Genomic DNA, 18,767 nt, shown 5'->3' on the forward strand with positions numbered 1-18,767 from the left:
GGAGACCAGAAACTGCAGCTGAGAACCAAATGGAGGTCAGAATTCAATAAACACCTCAAAACAGACGAAGAAAAGTCAAAACACGAAGCAAAAAAGCAAAGGGCTTTTTTGAAAAGCAGGAAACTGTGGAGAGCAGAAGAAAAAGAGAAATGACAATGAAGTGTTTTGAATATCATAGTATTGCTTCTTGTTGGTACTTGATGCAGCTTTCCCAAGAGCTGCTGAAAAGTGACCGCATGTGCTGACTCTAACTGTAAAATAGTACAAGATACAGCAGAGAGACCTAAATCTTCACTGTCAAAAACCATCAGAAGTGTATGCAACAGAAGTTGTGTCAACACAGGCAGGAAAGGATGACTGTTTATCTAACACTGCTAGCTGCCCAGCCACTTGCCTTCCCAGCCGTAAGCACCACATCCAGCTCAGCACCGGCAAGGAGACGCGCTCCGGCAACAAGACCCGAGGTATTTACGATGGAGATGAAACAGTTCAGGTGCTTTAAGGCTGGGCTGAGGACCGAGCGATCACAACATGATTTACATCATGTTCAGCTCATTTCCAAGCAACAGAGTCACTGAGTCTTCGTGCTGCGGCAATAAGCAACGTTTACTCAGAGGGCATTTTTAGGATCAGCATGGGAAGGAGTATGTGTTCACCCATTGGAACCAGGTTCACACAAGGTATTAGGTCCCAGGTTGTTGATTACCTTTGGCAACAGCCAAAAAAGGTTTGCACCAACTCAAAGGAGGAGAAAGACCAGAAAATAGAAATCTAAAACAACAAGACTGTTTTTTAAAGGTATATAAGTTATATGAATGGCTCCTGACTGACCCTGTCTGAACAGCTCAATTTTCTGAACAGGAGTCAGTGTTTGCTCCATAAAATCATAGTTATCTGGCCGTGACAAGCTACCAGAACAACAAGAACTTGTTCGGTTTTGAGCATCCACCTCACATTTTAAGTACGAGTTATTTATAGCAGATTGCAGAGACAAAAGTCATGATTTTGTCATAATCAATGAAAATCACAGCAGCATGACCTCCATGCTGTCCTACAGAAAGAGACCTCTTTGTCCCTGCTGCATTGAGACCTGAAGCATCCACAAAAGGCGAGGTTGCCTGTGGTGGCATCCCATCCACGACTGTACCTCCAGTAGTACAAATGAGAAAACAACAGGCTATAACCAAGCTTACAGTCTTCAGCTCTTGTTTAATTCAGGATTGGCAAACTTCAAAACAGATATTTTTAAGGTGTGATTCTTGTCAGAGATCTTTTAACACGCTATTCCTCGCTAATAGTTGTTATATTAAATAAAGCTCGTACTAACACTTAAGGCATAAACCCTGAAAAGGAATTTTTTAGCCTATTTAGCTATCTAACTCCATGTTATACTAGTTTTCATATAGCACCTTTCTAATCTAGAACTAGGCTGCTTTAAAAGCCAGCCTTCTTTCTGGTGGGCAGCTTATCTTGTATACAGACAGAAAAGCATTATGATTTTTTTTCTTCTTCCATGATTCACTACTTAATGCTGTTAAAAAAAAAACACTCCTCCCCTGAAAATTAAGCTATCTTATTATCTGTACTGTACTCATTACCCAATATTGCCTAACTACAGAAGTCCAGCAAATGCAAAGTATGATGGCTTATTTCAAAATACTGGTTTTCTTCCACTTTGGAAAGTACTTGGGCTTTGTGTGCTATGTAGTAGGAAGTTTAGGGTTTATTTCAAACAAAATCTCACTGCTGTTCAGTGAGCAAGAGCTTTGTTTACTACAGCTTTCTTCGTGAAACACTTTCCTCATCCTTGATGCCTACCGATCCTCTATGTTCTCCCAAATCCTCCTGATAAGAAGTGTGTGATGGAGCCACTGTAATTGATTAGTACCATCCAAAGAAGACATGCATGGAGACAAGATCTATGACATTGCCAACTCTTGCATTATTTTCTTGACACACCTAAGGTAAATGATTACTGCATTAAACCCTCAATGCAAAGGAAAGTACCTAGCTCTTAAAGAAGCAAGAAAAAAAGAGCATGAAAATGCCAACAGACTGTACCATAAAAGCTGAAGATAGCAGAAGGCAAACAAACCCTTTTTTTTGTAGATCTAAATCATTTCTATTTTACAGTCTAATTTTGGTAGTTCACAGTTGCAATTACGAATCTGCCAGGGTCAAGATCTACCAGTTTTTATGCTGATGGCCCAAGACTCCAGAGTACCGTGCAAAGAGGACTGCAGTGTTGTGATGCCGCAAGAATCCAGTCAGTGGGTTTTTTGTGATTAATGAAGATAACTTCAATTAAACATGAAATTAAAAGCGGTAAATGATACTTCGTATTGAAAGGCTGAAGAAATGGCAACAAGCAACACCAAACAAACAGAAAGAAAAGATGACCCAACTCTTAACCACTATGAAAGTACTCATTAGTCGGAAGAAAATGCAACTTTATAACTCATTTTACCCCTAAAAATGCTATCAAAGTGAATTCTATCTAACTGTATAGTACAATTATTTCCCAGATTCTTTACTTCATATGAATTGAGATAATTTCAAAACCTCATGTATCCCAGTGACTAACCTTTCTGAGAAAAGCCTGTCTTTCCAAGAACCTCCACCTGTCTTTTCCAGAAAGGGGTGCAGAAACCTGCACACCCTTTCCTCATGTAACGGCAAAATAAAGTAACACTGGTATGAAGCTCATTACTATCACGGAAATAAAGGAAAACAGTAGAACAGAAGGAAATATTATGAAACACAGCCAGCAGAGCCTGTCACAGGTGGCACCAGGAGTACTAGGTGACCCACGTATGTCTTTGAAGCTTGCCATTTTGGAGGTTTTGTGAAAGAACCAGTGCTGACTCGTCACCGCACTGGAAGCGGGAACGAATTAACAACAATAGGACGTCAGCCCCATCGCTTATAGAGAGAAAGCTTTCGTTTGCCCCTGCAGCGTGCACTTTAGGGCTGCGGCAGCTGCCAGCATAACCCACCTGTTTTCCTCCTCCAGGTCTGCGAGGATTCTCTCCAGTTCCCCTCTTTCCTCACTCTCCAGAGAAATCAGGATCTGGGCAGGGCTTCGGGGCTGGCTCAGGGGGGACTCCTGGTTCAGACTTTGGCAGTAATGCTGGATTAACAAGTGTTCATCATCGCTGGAAAACAGAGGAGGATAAACAAGCTGTTCCCTTCCTCATTTTTAACTTCGCAGTGAGTATGAGGAGATGATTCACTCCCAGTCTCTCATTTCTTACAAAGAGATGTGCTGAACTCTTTGTAACAAACAGCAGAGCAATGTACCTTAAAGCAGAATCTGCTGAACTGTTTCACTTACTCTCTGATAATTTTCCTTCTCTGCAGAGTCCACCTCTCTTCCCCTCTGCTTCTCAGATACTTACAGCCAAGTTTTGCCACAGCTGACAACCTCAGCTTTCTTCTTTTGCCTAACTTCAGTTAGGAATTTGCTTGATAAAAAAGGCCATCTTCTGCTGCCTGATTTGTGTTGTGGAAGAGTCATTCAAGCAAAGGCAAGGCATTTATTTTTACACCTACAAACTATCCTTATGTAATAAAGGTGTCCTCTATTTATCTATTTTTCTCTATAAAACTGTAAATGAGGTGAAATAAAAAAATATTGACTTACTCTAATGAAATTACATTATTTTTCACTGAGTTTGTTTTGGTTTTGTTTTGTTTTGTTTTTTTTTTTAATTACAAGTGATGTACACTGTCAGAATACAAATATATTCTATTTAATACATATGATCTCTTTCTTTATTTCTATTGCACCAAAGCTCCCCAGCATTTGAAACAGAAACATCGCTGGAAGACAAAAGCAAATCAAATTCTGAAGATCTTGACCACCTCCCAGAATTACACGGGTGTTTTAAGTGCTAAGGAGATACATCCAGGCCCTCATCTATGCAGCTAACACCAGCAGTAACTGTGAGAAACCACGGAAGGTTTCTCTTGACACCACAAGTCAAGGACAGAAAAAAAATGACACTCCTGTTATGAATCTTGTTTTTCTGCTAGCACTTGCTTACAACAAAATAATTCAGTCTAGTTTTTTTCTGTTACGTTTGTAATCCATAATTTTAACAGGTATTTTGAATAGCTGTTGTTCAAAAATTAGAATTTTCCTTGTTTCCATTTTGTTTCTGTAAATGTTAATGATGCCATTTTACAGATGGCAGGAGTGCTAGAGCAACGTAGAACACATTAACATTAGTTCATAAAAGGCAAATATTAATTTTTCACAACAGGCATCCTTTCTTTTTCCTAAATAGAATTTTAAAGGCTTGCCAGTTCCTAAATTTATACTTTTCATGGAACACTTCAACTGTGATTTCCTTCAAACAACTGCTTTGTATTTATAAATATCCTGATGCACCTTAAGTGAATTAACAGTGAAAAAGTGACATAACTATTGCAATATAATGTTACTTTGCAAGACATACTCTTTTTGTGTGATTTTCAGCCTGCACATTTTATATACATAATTGCAATGACACTACACATTGAAATGTTTTGTTGTAAGTGTACACTTTATCTCTTTATTTCCCTTCTTTCCTGTCTTCATCTATTGCTGTAATTTCAATTATAAGCTTGATAATTCAAAGCCCATAAGAAAGTCAACAAATAATACTTAAGCATAACCTGACAAACAAAACTGAAAGAATTACAGCTGCAAATTCATGATGAGCTTTGATTTTGCTGCAATTTGTATCTGGATCATATTTCTTCCAAAATTCAGAATGTACACATTTCTTTTCATTTTAATAGTACAAACTGAGTAACAAACTGGATAGTCAGTGGTTAACTTATTAGCTGAATCATATTAATACAACTTTTAATTAACCAAAGAATGAATTGAACAGGAAGACCAAAGTGTAATACAAAAGATACTGCTTACATATGATTTTGTGACTAAGGACACCGAAATATTAGAGCGGGAACAACAGGAAATTCCATATATAGTAGCATTAATACTATCCATAACAATACAAAATTGTCTTACAACCTGGAAACAAAGTTTTCATTAACTACGTGAAACCAGACTGACACTGCATATGCATTAGTTTTGAGGTGTCATTTTAACTTTCTCCTTTTTGAACCAATATATTAGAACAATGTACTTGGGTTGTACAGGGGATTTTCATTCAAAGTTGGTAGGTAACAATCCTACCAAGTCAAAAGAGAAACTATTTTGAAAAAAAGAAACAGCTTTATTACTATCCAAGAACATCTCACAGGGTCACAATCAACCTTACAAAATACTAATGATTTGGAACCTCAATTTAAGTGAATGAAAACTGGACAGAGTACTGTGCTTTAAAGGATCGCTACAAATTAAACAGGAGAAGATTCTGTCTGAATTTTCAAAAAAATCCACCCCTTAAACTATGATAAGGATGAGATTATGTAGAACAGCAAAAACCACTTTTAGAAAAGGTGGTATTTGATTTTTTTCATATTTGATTGACTTAGAATCTCTGCTATGGCTTCTCCTACACAGTTAATTAACTAAGACCAAATTTTCAAGTATGACAATGACTTATGTGCTTCCATCCTGTTTTCAGAAACATTACTGACAGTTAGTTTTCTAGTTCTATGTCCTTTCATTCAGAGAATAAACAAGATCAAGAAAATCATGAGAGAGGAGAAATATATTATCGTGTCAGAAAACCACAAAAAGGTGTCAGTATGACATTAGATTGAACTATATTTAAAAATTAAAACTTTTATTTATGACTTTACGTTTAAAGTAGTACAATGAATGCTTGTCAGTGATCTGTCCAACTTAAAGTTTACTACTTTCTAATATTTCACAGTGAGGATTCCTGGCTTACACTTGCAATGTATTTCAGGTATTTGTAGACTAAAGATTTATGTTTAGCCCCACTAACCTTTTGAATTACACTTGGCCCACATCATCATTTTCTATCTTACAGGAATTTAACCATGACTAAGCTTGCAATACAGATAGAAGTGTTATCTTTTTATCTTTGTCCTTAAAACACATCAGATGATGACCATTTTTTCCAAGTAATATGGGAACTACTTGCTGAATAAATCAGTAATTTGTTGGAAGAAATTAGTAATTTTAGTTCTGAAGGTATCTATTATCTGTTGCATAAATTTGGTGTTAAGCTATAAGCCATAAATCTAGACACTACAATACAAATTGAAAGAACATGAGTTCATCATTAAATTGAACCAGATATGGTACACACACAGCCATGCAAATACAGCACTACAGAACTTCATTACAAGTTATTAACCTTCACAAGAAAACATGCCACAAATATTAAAATACCCTACTTACATGCTCTCATTAGGTGAAATACTGTCATTTAGATAAGAACCATTGGTGTTCTCCATTTCTGCTAGCCTGTGGAAAAATAAACAAGACTCATTAAAATCAATTAAGTTTTCCAGAAACTTTATCTGCTCTAACATTCCTGAAAGAATTGAAGAGCGTGATGTTCTTCTTGAATTTGAAACTCAAATTAATTTACACTCACTGTTGATTACCAAAAAGTTTTACAATAAGCTACCGCAAAGGATTGGTTTTTTGTTACAATGACCTGGCTAAACTCACTTCTAAGTTTTCAACCCTTTCTCTGAGGTTACATTCCACTCCTCATGATTAATTCCACAATCAAAGAAAGGCCTTAAGATGCCAGGGGATAACAGAAATTGCTTTGTACCTGGCAATGTCATCATCAGAACTGTAACGATCAGTCATTTCTCATTGGTTTTCAGCACTCAGCCCCTCCTATACATCCTGCATAATTCAGAAATACCTCTCCTGATCAAGTGATTTTGGAGAAGAGGAGGTTGGAATAACCATTTTTCATTACCTCAACCCTTGCAAATTTGCTTGTCTGGTCTGCTTGTCAAACGCACTTTTTGATTCTTAAGAGCAGTATGAAAACAGACAAGTGAACTAAAGCAACGATATATGACTATTTTAATCCTCCAAATCAGGGAAAAATTCTGTTTGTGGTATTCCACAAGGTGAATTACTTAACATTAAAACGGTACTTGAGATTCATATAGAGTTTGGAGGTTTCTGCTCTTATGATTTGTATGATTACACCAGGGTCCATATTAAAAGCAAAACCCTATATAGAATCATAAAGTCACAGAATGGTTTGGGTTGGAAGGGACCTTTAAAGATCATCTAGACCAACCCCCTCCTGCAATGAGCAGGGCCATCTTCAACTCGATCAGGTTGCTCAGAGCCCCGTCCAACCTGGCCTTGAACGTTTCCAGGGATGGGGCATCTCCCACCTCTCTGGGCAACCTGGGCCAGTGTTTTATGACCCTCATCGTAAAAAATGTCTTCCTTACATCAAGTCTGAACCTTCCCTCTTTTCGTTTAAAACCATTACCCCTTGCCCTATCGCTACAGTCCCTATTAAAAAGTCGGTAACCTGAATGCACAGCTTAACAAAGACCCCACAGGACCTAAAGGCCACTTCTGACCACACAGTTGCTCTGGCATGCAAGTTAGTCGACAGGCTGGTTAACAGCAACCACAAACGATGCTCTGCATCCCAGAGCCTGGCAAGCAAAACCCCAAACCCTATGGTTCTTTAAGAAGTGCTCAGGTAGCAGCTAGCCTTTGGGATTTTTTTGTTAAAAATGACTGTTCAGAGAAAGATCTGCCTAATGTCCAGCTGGTCTCATACCTGCTAGCATAATGTTCAATGCGTGAATGAGTATCATCATGTGAAAGCTGAGGGGACGAGGCAGGCCTATAAGGCAGAAAACACTGATTAATCACAAACAATACCCCTTTAAAAGTAAAAAGACACTTAGCTATGCCTATACCCTCACATCTCTATGCCTTATGCTTACGCTATGTTTGATAAACAGCAAGTTACAACTCCAGGCGCTGCGAGTGCCTCCTCAAGCCATCGGTGCAACGTTTTGCGGTACCACACCGGGGATTTTGACCATTTTGCAATCCGTCTGTTGCAACGACACTTCTTCACACCAATACCCGAAGAACCCTTTTCCAAAGGATTTATAGAAGAGCGTTCGTCCTGGTTTTCCCTTCACACCTGCCTCCTTCATCGGTAATTCTGTTTCACGCACAGCCCTGCGCTGGCTGCAAAAGCCCTGCTGGAACCTCTCCTCTGCCCCCCGCCCTGCTCCAGTGCCTGCTTCCAGCACTTCCCACTTAAAACAGCCCTTAAGGACTACTCCACGAGCAACGAGAAATAAATACAAGAAACATAAAATGTCTGAAATGAGCCTTTAATAACACACTGCAGACACTGACGATTTTGCCTAGCGTCTTTCCAGAGTTGCAATCTGAAACGTAGATCAGTGTGTTATACAGGAGGGCACTGTCAACCATTTTGGGTTTTCTGCCTGACAAATCAGATGGTGTGAGGTCCTCTTCACTTTTTTGTTGATGAAAACAATTCATGGGACTTTCCTCATCAATTAGAGTATTGTTTCTTACAGCCTCAACTCTGGAAAACGTCACCATTGAATTATGTTGCCTACGCAGTTCAGAGAGCACCCTTTGCTGCCGTGTGGGATTTTGCCAATCTACACACATCAGGAGGTGCTGGAATAACAAAAAAATGATGCAGCTTCCCAAACTGTATGACAATCTTGTATTTTAGATAAATTTCAACTTCTCTTTATTTCGTCTCTGCCGACTCTCCTTCTGGAACTCCTGACTGAGGAAGGACTTTCCCCCCATTTTAAATTGTTGGATACTGTGGTTCAGGCTGGGTCTGCCCAACGGGGATTGCACTGCATTGCAAGAGCAGGTAAGTTTTGTATTTACTGGTTATAACCAAAATATAACTGTAATAATCTTGTGGTTTGTAATGCTCCCGTGTTAGGAGTGTGATAATCCTGCAGTAAATCTACTAGATTGGTCATCTGCCAGTTTTCTAATCAGCCTGCAAAGGGCTCTAGGAAATTAGGGTCCTTCCAAATTCATAGAGCTGTATGCTGGATACACAAAATTCATCATCATTAATGTCTCTTCTCACAGAACAGCAAAGTTTTTTTCTTTAAGACATTACAGGCCGAGTATCACGAATCTCATTTTGTCTGAAATGAGCTTTGGCCTCCCACTGTACTTTTACCCATCACATGTTCAATCATTACCACAGCACACCAGAGGATGAATACTCAGTTCAGAGAGTTCCTCAGTACAGCAGATTCATGAGGATGGGCAATTGCTTCTCTGCAACTTGATACCCTATTTTGTGTAAGAACATCTACACTGAAGGGGAGGGAGGGAGAAAGGATGCAATTTATCTAGAACAGTGGATTATGGAGCAAGATAACAATAGTTTTCTGATAAATTGATGCTATCCCCATTTTTTTTTGTTTGACATACAGTAGATGTTAAGCTGGTCTAAGCTGGTACTATCAATGAAAGAAGAGGTCTTGGTTTCAACACACACAAATGTTGCTGCTAATACTCTGTGTAGACTAGGAAATCTGTGTTAAAAGCAGCTTTAGTTTTGAGCTGGATCATTCTCCTAGTCCCTCCTACTCTGGCATTGCACATGTATTTGTACCAACATGAAGGAAAGGACAGCACTTGGTTGGCACCAACTGGGCAATGAAGAGATGTCCCTTTTGGCATTAGAGCAAGGCAAAAGACAGGCCTGACTGCATGATCGCATACTTGCTGCCTTGAAACTAAGCTTCAACTTCAGAAGTGAACAAGGTGTGTTTTATATATGTATATAGATATAGATATATATATACATTTTAAAGACAACACAGTGTTGTGTAACTTGTTGAAGCTGCTTCTGTCTCTCCATAAACTGCAGGCAGGGCATGAAGCTACATTTCCAGGTTTGTCCCCACTTCAGAACACACTGCAATGGAGATCTACGTCAAACAGCTTTTCAGAAGTTTGCTTAAGAAAGCAAACCTGTTGAGAAGCACTGCAGTCTTTGTGTTGAATTTAGCTGCTCAGATGTACACTTTTGCCAGTATCTGAGCAAGCTTGAGAACGACTGTGCTGCATTGCAGGCTGTTGTGTAGACATACTCTTAGACGACCATCTGTGCTAGAGCTCGCTGTCTTTCCTTTCTGAGCACACATACTCAGCCCACCTAATCAGTTTGAACAGGCAGCATGAAGGCTGAGAGACATAGCCAATATTTAGCCAAGATAACCACCCCTTCACAAGGGCTCCACAGCTGCATTGCTCAAGCTGGGGTCTGCAGGAACAGTCTGGGGAATTCCAGTCAAGTCAAGTGGCGACTGAGTGGCAAATACCACCTCCTGCAATTCCCTGCACCCCCAGAGACCTGGCTGGCAGAACAAGGGCAGTTTTCTTGTTGTTCAGCATTTCAGTTGATGCTTCTTGAACCACGTAAATTGTATTTGTGCCACTGACAGCCCATAGTCCAAGTAAAAAGACACAAGTTCTCACAAAAAGCGTGAGCTGTCCCTTTAATGCCTGGCAAGCAGAATATCTTTGCAAAATACTGGATAATAAGCAGTCAGAATCACTAACTGCTAACAAAAGATATACACGTATGCATTTATAAACAGTACCATGTATACCACAGGATAGCACTGGCATTGCTGAACGTTGCCAGGTTATGCTCTTCTGGAGTACTTTGAAGATTACCAGAAAACTGGCATGAAAGCACCAGAAAAAGGCAAGATCTTAGAAAACATGGGAAAGTTTTATGATAACCAGCATAAGAGGTTTGACTGCCAAAGCTGGAATTGGCCCTGTAACTGAGAAACAGCTTTAAACTTGGATAGCTCAGTAACTTGTTCTGTAAGGCTGGTGGTCTAGCACAAAGGAAAGGAACAAAGTTAGCAGAACAAAATGAAGAGCAATGCTTTCCAGCCACTATTCATTTCTTCATTTTCTGCTTTCTTGTCAGACCAGATGAAAGGATTGTGCTCAGGCAGATACCTGAGTTGGTCTGATAAAGGGTGCAACCTCTCCGTACAAGTCCTGCTTCTCAGTATTTCTCAAGTTTTCTTAAGTATAAACTCCCTGTACTATATGACACCAAACCTTTGGTGTGAAGGTATCGGTGTAGGCATACCATGATGTTATTACTGTAAGTAACTAGAGTTAAGCATGTTATGGCAGCTTAATTTCATGTTATGTCAGACACAGCAACGGCACTCCATATTATCCAAGCTTTCCTTAAATGTTACTATTAACTTTGCAATTGTTCTAAAGGGTAAGAAATCTAGATCCACAGTTGACTATATAGTACGCTCCAATCATTCACACATGCATTTATAAACGAAGTGCATCCTAAAGTTCAAAGCCCCTCTATTTCAGTCTGGCTCCAGCCTCTTGGCATTTTCTGTGGGTTAATCCTCAACCATATGAGGTCTGCAGTACCAGGCATGTTTCTTGGTTGCTTAAATTTCCTAGAGGTAGAGCACTTCACTTGACTTCCCAATGGTTTGTGCTCCAAACGAAAATTATAAATCAATATTCCAATGTATACACTTCACTATTGTTTATTCTACCAAAAATTCAATGAAGGTGCAAGCCATATACATTTCACCATATAGAAATATATAAATTCTATTTATTAGTTTCTCATTAGTTATCAATATGTGAATTAAAAATAATCCTTATTTAACATTATTCTAAAATCATCCATGTAACACTAGTAGTAGCAAATGCCACAATGGTAAGTATATATATATATCTCTAGTTTATGCTGAGGGTATTACTACAACAGTAAGACAATGTACGTGCAGGAATGGTGCAAGAATGAAAATCCATTTCATAGCTGAAAAATCCTGCTTTTTTAACTTCTGAAAAAAACACAGTAAACATTTCCCCATTTCAACCTGCCTTCACAAATCTTACTGTATCTAAATAACTGTAATAACATATCCAGTAAGCTTCGGATTAATTGGGGCACATGAGTGTGCATAGTTGCGCATCATAAAACCATACAGCTTTATCTACAAAACAATGTCATTCCTGAAACTGAATTAAATCCATCCAGTTCAATTTCTATCTTTCAAAAAGCATTTAGTATACATTCAGAGGGATCGACACTTATTCAGAAACACAGGCTTTTAAACGACAAACTCTCATAAGCATTAGTAGGACTGCGCCAAAATCCCTGTTAATTCGATGAAAATACATACTCTCGAAAGAGTATACAGTACACAATCCATGATTGCTGGGAATTCCTGGATTTATCCCATTCTATTAATCTGGGATCAAAACATTCCTTTAGAGAGTGCACCAAAGAAAATAATCATAAAGAAAGAAGGAAATGAACTTATGTAAAACTAAACAAAGAAACAAACAAAAAAAAAAGTGAGGGAACGCAGCAGCAGTAGCAGCAGCAGCACACTTCAGCAAAAGTACTCACGCAGAATCTACTGGCCAGAAGTTGATCAGAGTAACAGGACTGCAAGACAAAAAATGAGGAGGTGAAGAGAGAGGCAGAAGAAACTCAGCAGCAAAATAACTACAGAAAGCTTTTTCAAAAAAAAAAAAAACCAAAACAAACACAACAACTAAAAAACAGAAATCCAACAGACCAACATGAATGACTGTGAAGAGCAACCAACCAAAAAGTGAGAAAAAAATTGAAATCCAAAATTAAAAGAGAGAAAGAGAGAGAGCGAGAACAAGCTGTGTGCAATTGCCATTAAACTGATTAAACTTGTAAAAAAAACCAAAGGGAACTGGGTTAACTCATTGATTTCTCCATGTGCATCATTATTGCTTTTTTCTCCATAAAGACATCAAAGCCATTTAATAAGACTAAATTTATAGGGTGAGAAAAGAAGCAATCAGCTGGGAAGCTTGCAAACACAGTAGCCTAATTAAAAAAATAAAACCACGGAAAGATACCCATTTGCAAGAAAATAAAAATTTAATGAAGAGATCATTAGTCTCCAAATTGCCATATCAAACTTAGAAGTTTATAAGGCTGTCAGTAAGATGGTAAGTATTTTTCTTTTACTATCTGAAGTTGAAGTTCCTGTATAAGGACAGGTGAAAACAGATAAAGGCAATGGCAACTGGAATCCCAGCTTGTGTTTTCCTGCCAGCCAAGGTTAACAGAAATGAAAGAAATAGAGGCTTTATGCATTTAGGAAGTGAGGGGAGTTGGCACCAGCTGGGGAGCTCAAAGAGCATACCAAATGAATTGCTACTTAGACACTTTAGAGCTACTCACGTTTCCATGTTGTCTCCCTCCAAGACAGTTTGCACAGGCAGGTAGCCCATTCGTGGGTGCTTTGCAAAGTATCTTTTTGTTCGAAATTTGTTTTTTAGTACCTTGGCAAAGTCACGGACATCTTCTCCTGAAGTTGTCTGAAAGCCACAAATCACAATGAAATCATCTTTCATGAGGTTATTATGGATTTTCGGTTGCCTCTTCCTTTGCTGGGTCATTTGGAAGAGCTGTGGCCACACCAAGCAGAGCTGCCAACGGCTTGACCTCCAGAACTGCACATTTTATCTATCACTGTCACTTTACAACGTACTACACAGCAACACTGCTACTGGGGAGGAAGGAGGAAAAAGGGAAGCTCCAAAACCCCCTGAAAGGCTCATGCCTCATCTCAGGTGATGTCAAGAGGACAAGCAATCATTAGACAAGAATTTGTCATTTCCTCACCCGGCTCAGGGGACTCTTTGCCTGTTTTTTGTTCAGCACTAAAATGGCTGTAACGGAGGACATACAGCTGGTCCGTGTGTCCAGCTAGCTGCTTCACTGGCTGGATCCTGACTCTTGCCACACACTCATCACTTACATCTCATGGACTTGTCAGTCCACGAAAGTCAGACCTGTACTCTTGGCATGTTTTCTTTCCAGTTTCCCTTCTCAGCCTCCTCTGCCATTAATATTTGGATCAAAGAGAAACAAAAAGCAGGTGAGAGCTGCTGAAAATTCTTAGATCAGTTATTTCTTCCTGCGCCTGTTTAATCTGAAGCTAGCAAGCATTTAAGATCAATACCCTGAGGATAGTACGATTTGCACAAACTTTTCTACTCCCTCGCCTGCAGTCGGCTTTCCTTGCGGCTGCAGAGACCAGCAGAGGAGTGCAAAGTGGAATTAGTTTCCTAAAGACCAGAATGAGCCAGGAAGAGTTCAAAGGATGTCTGCTGGGAAGATGCAAGACTTCTTGTGAGCCTGATTAAGAGTCAGGCGATTTTCTGAGGAATTTAATGGAAGACTTCAGTTACTTTAGTCAGGCTGCACTCCCTTCTCTGCACCTCACAGAGACACTCAACTCTGAAATACTGCTCCTCTACAGTAAAATTAATTCTTCCTGACCCATATAATGATATTGCTTCTCCAGTGTATCTAATGTGAAGGAAAGAAATGATGGAAAAGTTAATCTTTCTGACATTTTTTAATGAGTTCTATGCCTTCTATTTAGAGAGGAAGGAGGTGCTGGGACCTATCAGTCAAGCCAACCTTCACAGAGCTGCTGAAACAGATGTATATATTTTTAACGACTGCCTGGGCAGAAAAATTAAGGATGCCTTGAAAAATAATCTGCAGAAAGACTGAAATGCATTAACAGAAAGGAAAAATATTATCCCTACTCACGACACCTACAAACTTCATGTAAAGCTGGAAAGAATTTGGCTCGCTTTCTGGTCAGTTTCTCTGGTAGGAAAATTCAGTGTGAGCAATGACTGGCAGAGAAGTGACACAGCAGAACCTACAAGCCACTACAGCAGCATCTGCATTTTCAAGAAACTGAGATAATTCTCAATAATATTAAGTATCACTTCCTCAATACATCAGAAGGAAAGACATTTTGGGGAAGGGAGGGATTAAGTATGCCCAGACCACCCAGTGGACTCCAGAAAGGGGATTTACTGAGGTGACCTCGCATGCCCCAGCAGGAGGGAATTCCCTCTGCTGAATGCCATCCTCTAGGAGAGCTCCTAACCAGGTCGGCATCACGAGAGCACACAGAGCACATCAGGTGGGAACAGAACAAAACTTTTAATATCTAGTCTCGGTATAAGTGGATTAAGCACAGCTTTCTGCCCAGTTTGTTCACCTGTGTCATTTATAACCATTTATTCCTGCCTTGCCTATTTTCAATGTTGCGAACACTTTCCACTGCATTTGACTGTAATTTGGATTAAGTGTTTTCAAGTACATTTAACAATAAAACATTCTTCGTTTCGAGCTTCCTGGGACTGTTATCCCACCTTGCTCCCCTGAACTTTCTGCATGACAACCAAACAGTAAAATGATGTGTTTGCAAAGAAACATCCTGATCTAGCTGGTAGCACAAGAATCCCAAGAAGAAAATGTCTTCCTAGTGACAATTAGGAGCACCAGGCACCTCTCATACTATCCAAGTGCCATTTATAAAATGTTCAAGGAACACAAAAAAGGCAAAGAAAATGTGATTATTATGTGGACAAAATGATAAACTGAAGCTATTTTCAGCCAAACTTTCTGATTTAGTCCACAGATGTTTTATTACACATGATTTTCAGAGTAAAGTCATCAAAAACAAAATTCTCAGCAGAACTGGTTTATGAGGAAGAAACAGTGGAGTTTCAGCATCCCAGCTCTCTTAAATTGAAGCAATACATAGGCAGCTGGGTCAAGCATGTTCCAAAACTATTCCAAAACCAAAACTGTTTCATAAGAAATAGTTCTTCTCATTCAGATAAGAAGAATCTGACTACCACCTGACTCTTCCCAGTTGAGTTTAAGAAAGTACCTTGCCAAGCCCCCATCCCAGACCTCAGCCCCAACTGTAAACACTGCCTGTGGACAGGTACCTTGGTTTGACATGCTTCCTTCTAACAAGATGGGGTTTATGCTAGTGTGTCACTGTTCATTAAACCCAAACAGAAAAAAGATCCTACATTTAAATCCCAGTCTCAAAGTTGTCTTCTATGCTTTATTTGAAACCTCTTTAAAAGTCACCTCTCTGAACAATAAATCGAGCTGTGCTGCTTTCAGGAATAATCGTTGCAATTTTTCTGTCTAAATGAAAATTAGGGGACTGCCTTGCCCTTATTCTGCCTCAACCTTTTGCAGGAAAGGAAAAGTTATCACATCCCTCAGATATTTAGCATGAGTTCTCAAATCTCCCCTAAGCAGAATTAAAGACTGCAGTGCTCCAAAATTTCCTGGAAGTAAGACAGAGGGGGAATAAAAATATCAAAACACTTCATTGTGCACACCTAGCTATTGCAAAGATATATCAAAGAAGGCATCACATGTCTTCTGTCTGCCAAAATGCATTTTAAGGTGAGAGATTTGTCTGGAGGAAGAGGGAAAAATGCTCTGCCACCTGCAACCCCCTTTTCATTCACTTAGAAAACAATTACATACTTGACATGATAGCTTCAGTGGATGTCTTGTTCAGTCACACAGTACTTGCGTTTATTTTTTCAATAGCAGCAACACAAAAAAGATCAGGGCTTGCTGTGCGTCACATTCACTTCCCCCCCCCCGCCCCAGTTAATCCTTCTCTAATTCAACTGGCTGCTGGCGCAGCCAAGCACGGCACATTAGCACGGGCTGCTGGAGTTCAGGATTCACAAAAAAATGTACTGGCTGTGAATGGTTCTTTATTCTGATCCAGCAATCTGGACGCGGCTGCAGGTTTTCTGTTCACCACTGTGTTTGCCTATTAGTAATCGGTATTTTTAGGGAGAACAGAAACCTGCTGGACCCCATGTTGCAATGAGTTGCTGCAGGCTGTGGGGTGTCTCATAATCCTTCATCATGTCTCTCTCCTGAAAACACATCTTATGAACAGGTTAAGAAAATAGGAGAAAGATGCTGGTTTGTGCACTCTATGCACCATTCACACATCTGCCATGTCACTTATTAGCAAGAATAAGAGCGGCAAGCTGCAAAACAGAACCGCAGCCAATTCAGCAAGGAGGTAGGTATTCGGCAGCAGCTGGAAGGAATGCTCTAACACAGTCGGTCGGTTGCTCGTTCTGCCTACAACTGGGATCATGAGAGTCTGCTCTAGGAATGTCTGCAATGGAGAAGTCTGTTCAGACCTGCCCAGGCAGCGCCAGCACTTCCCTCTGAATTGTGCAGCAGTTCGGGCAAATCACCCTTTCCAGTAACTTCAAGCCCTGAGGGACGACGCTGAAAAGCAGCAGCCAATGCATACTGACAAAAAGCTAGCAAGTGCACATTAGTTGCCCTTGCAGAAATTCAGATTAAATACTGCCACTTAAATGCTACAGTAAAAGTTGATAGGTAATGTAAATAAAAATCCATAAATTAAACCTAACAAAAATACTGGTTTTGCTTTACTATAATATTTTAGGGGAATAAATTTTTCTCTCTCCTTCCTAAGTTTCTAAGAAAAGCTGAGAGTCTTTACTTCATTTTGGCCATGCCTTTTTGTTTGGGTGAAGATGTAAAGACCGTTCATATAATTTTATGAGGCTAGCCCATGTATAATTTTGATGCTTTATTTTCACCATTTGTATATGACCAGCAGATGAAAGTATAAGACTAGGGAATACCCCATCACACCAGGAAATGACAACCAGAGAGTGCACTGCTCCAAGACCACCACAAACAATAGCAAAGGCAGCTGAAAGCTCAGTTGTGCTGCATCGTGGATGGACAACTTGAGAGATCCTCTAATTTATGCTCCTCTGCGCTGGTCATGAGAGGCCGAAAAGAAAAAGGAGCACACTGAGTGAGTAATATGGATTTCCTTTGCCAGCTGTCTGGTATGAAAGAATTGTTTACGCAAAAGCGATCCTTTTGAGAGCTGTGAAACAAGGGTGAAGACCCTCACCGCATCATCAGTGCAGCACATCTGCATTGTGCTGCACTGAACATCCCAGCTTCCAGTCTTCAGAAATGAAATCTAACTTGCTACTCTTGAGAACTTCCCTGGTATTTTATATCATCAAGTGATCGTACAATATAAATAGTAAAGAACTTAAAAATGCAATCGTAGTGTTGCAGGGAAAACAAGCAAAGCGGCAACTTACTGAGGAAAGGAAGAAAAATCTCATACTGATATGGAGAAAACATTGCAACCTAAGATACAAATGAGTATTTGCACAAATCACAGGCTTCCTGCTGGATCCATAAAGTGAACTACGGCGCTGAACATGGAACAAGTCGTTAGCACACAATAATACATTACAACACAGCACTGTACAAACAATGAACTTCAATTTACTTCAAACCATTGGAGTATCCTTTACTAAGCATCAGAAATTGCTGGCATGTTTAGTATATAAAAGGCGATTTAATTAGGGGCGGGGGCGGGGAGAAAACCACCCAAATGCTCCATTACCTTGCACATAGGAAATGAAGTTTTTCCTTTCTACATAAGAAGGGACAGTAAGGGTCAGTAAAACAGCTACTTACTGGTGTGCAGTATTCCACCATGGGATAGTGCATTTTATGACCTTTTGCAACACGGCCAGAGAAGAAGCAACTTTGGCAGATGTCATAATTAAAGTGCTTTAAACTTCTGTACCTGAAAGAGAAGAAAAAAACCCCACGGCTTCAGAGCTTTGTATGTGAATGCTTCATATCAACTTGTCAAATCTGCATTAGTAAGTTCTCTTCCCTGAGAGGTCACACAGTGTGCAATGCCGGGCAATGCTTCTCCGCCACCGAGGGACAGGTATTGCTGCCTCAGATGTTTATCAAAGATCTGAATCTTCAAAAAAATGTTAACATTGGGCAACAGCAGAGATTTCTACACAATCACTCTCTCTTAACATGCAAAAGACACCACCACGCTTTTTGTTTCCATAATGCCGATTTCAGTTC

General features: G+C 39.7%; 1 protein-coding gene across 27 annotated transcripts in view; it reads right to left on the reverse strand.

The window, feature by feature from the left end:
• Window positions 1–18,767, reverse strand: part of DMD (dystrophin) — a 1,308,223-nt gene that overhangs the window by 26,474 nt on the left and 1,262,982 nt on the right. For 21 of the 27 annotated variants that reach the window (XM_069784897.1, XM_069784912.1, XM_069784888.1 and 18 more), the window contains 6 exons: window positions 18,357–18,468; window positions 13,188–13,324; window positions 12,372–12,410; window positions 7,701–7,766; window positions 6,329–6,394; window positions 2,997–3,155 (listed from right to left, as the gene is read on the reverse strand). In XM_069784897.1, coding sequence (XP_069640998.1) covers window positions 2,997–3,155; window positions 6,329–6,394; window positions 7,701–7,766; window positions 12,372–12,410; window positions 13,188–13,324; window positions 18,357–18,468 — 579 coding nt within the window. The remainder of the gene's footprint in view (window positions 1–2,996; window positions 3,156–6,328; window positions 6,395–7,700; window positions 7,767–12,371; window positions 12,411–13,187; window positions 13,325–18,356; window positions 18,469–18,767) is intronic. The other 6 variants (XM_069784890.1, XM_069784909.1, XM_069784911.1 and 3 more) reach the window with 3 other exon arrangements.

Source organism: Haliaeetus albicilla, chromosome 6 (genome assembly GCF_947461875.1).
Source record: "Haliaeetus albicilla chromosome 6, bHalAlb1.1, whole genome shotgun sequence".
NCBI lineage: Eukaryota > Metazoa > Chordata > Aves > Accipitriformes > Accipitridae > Haliaeetus > Haliaeetus albicilla.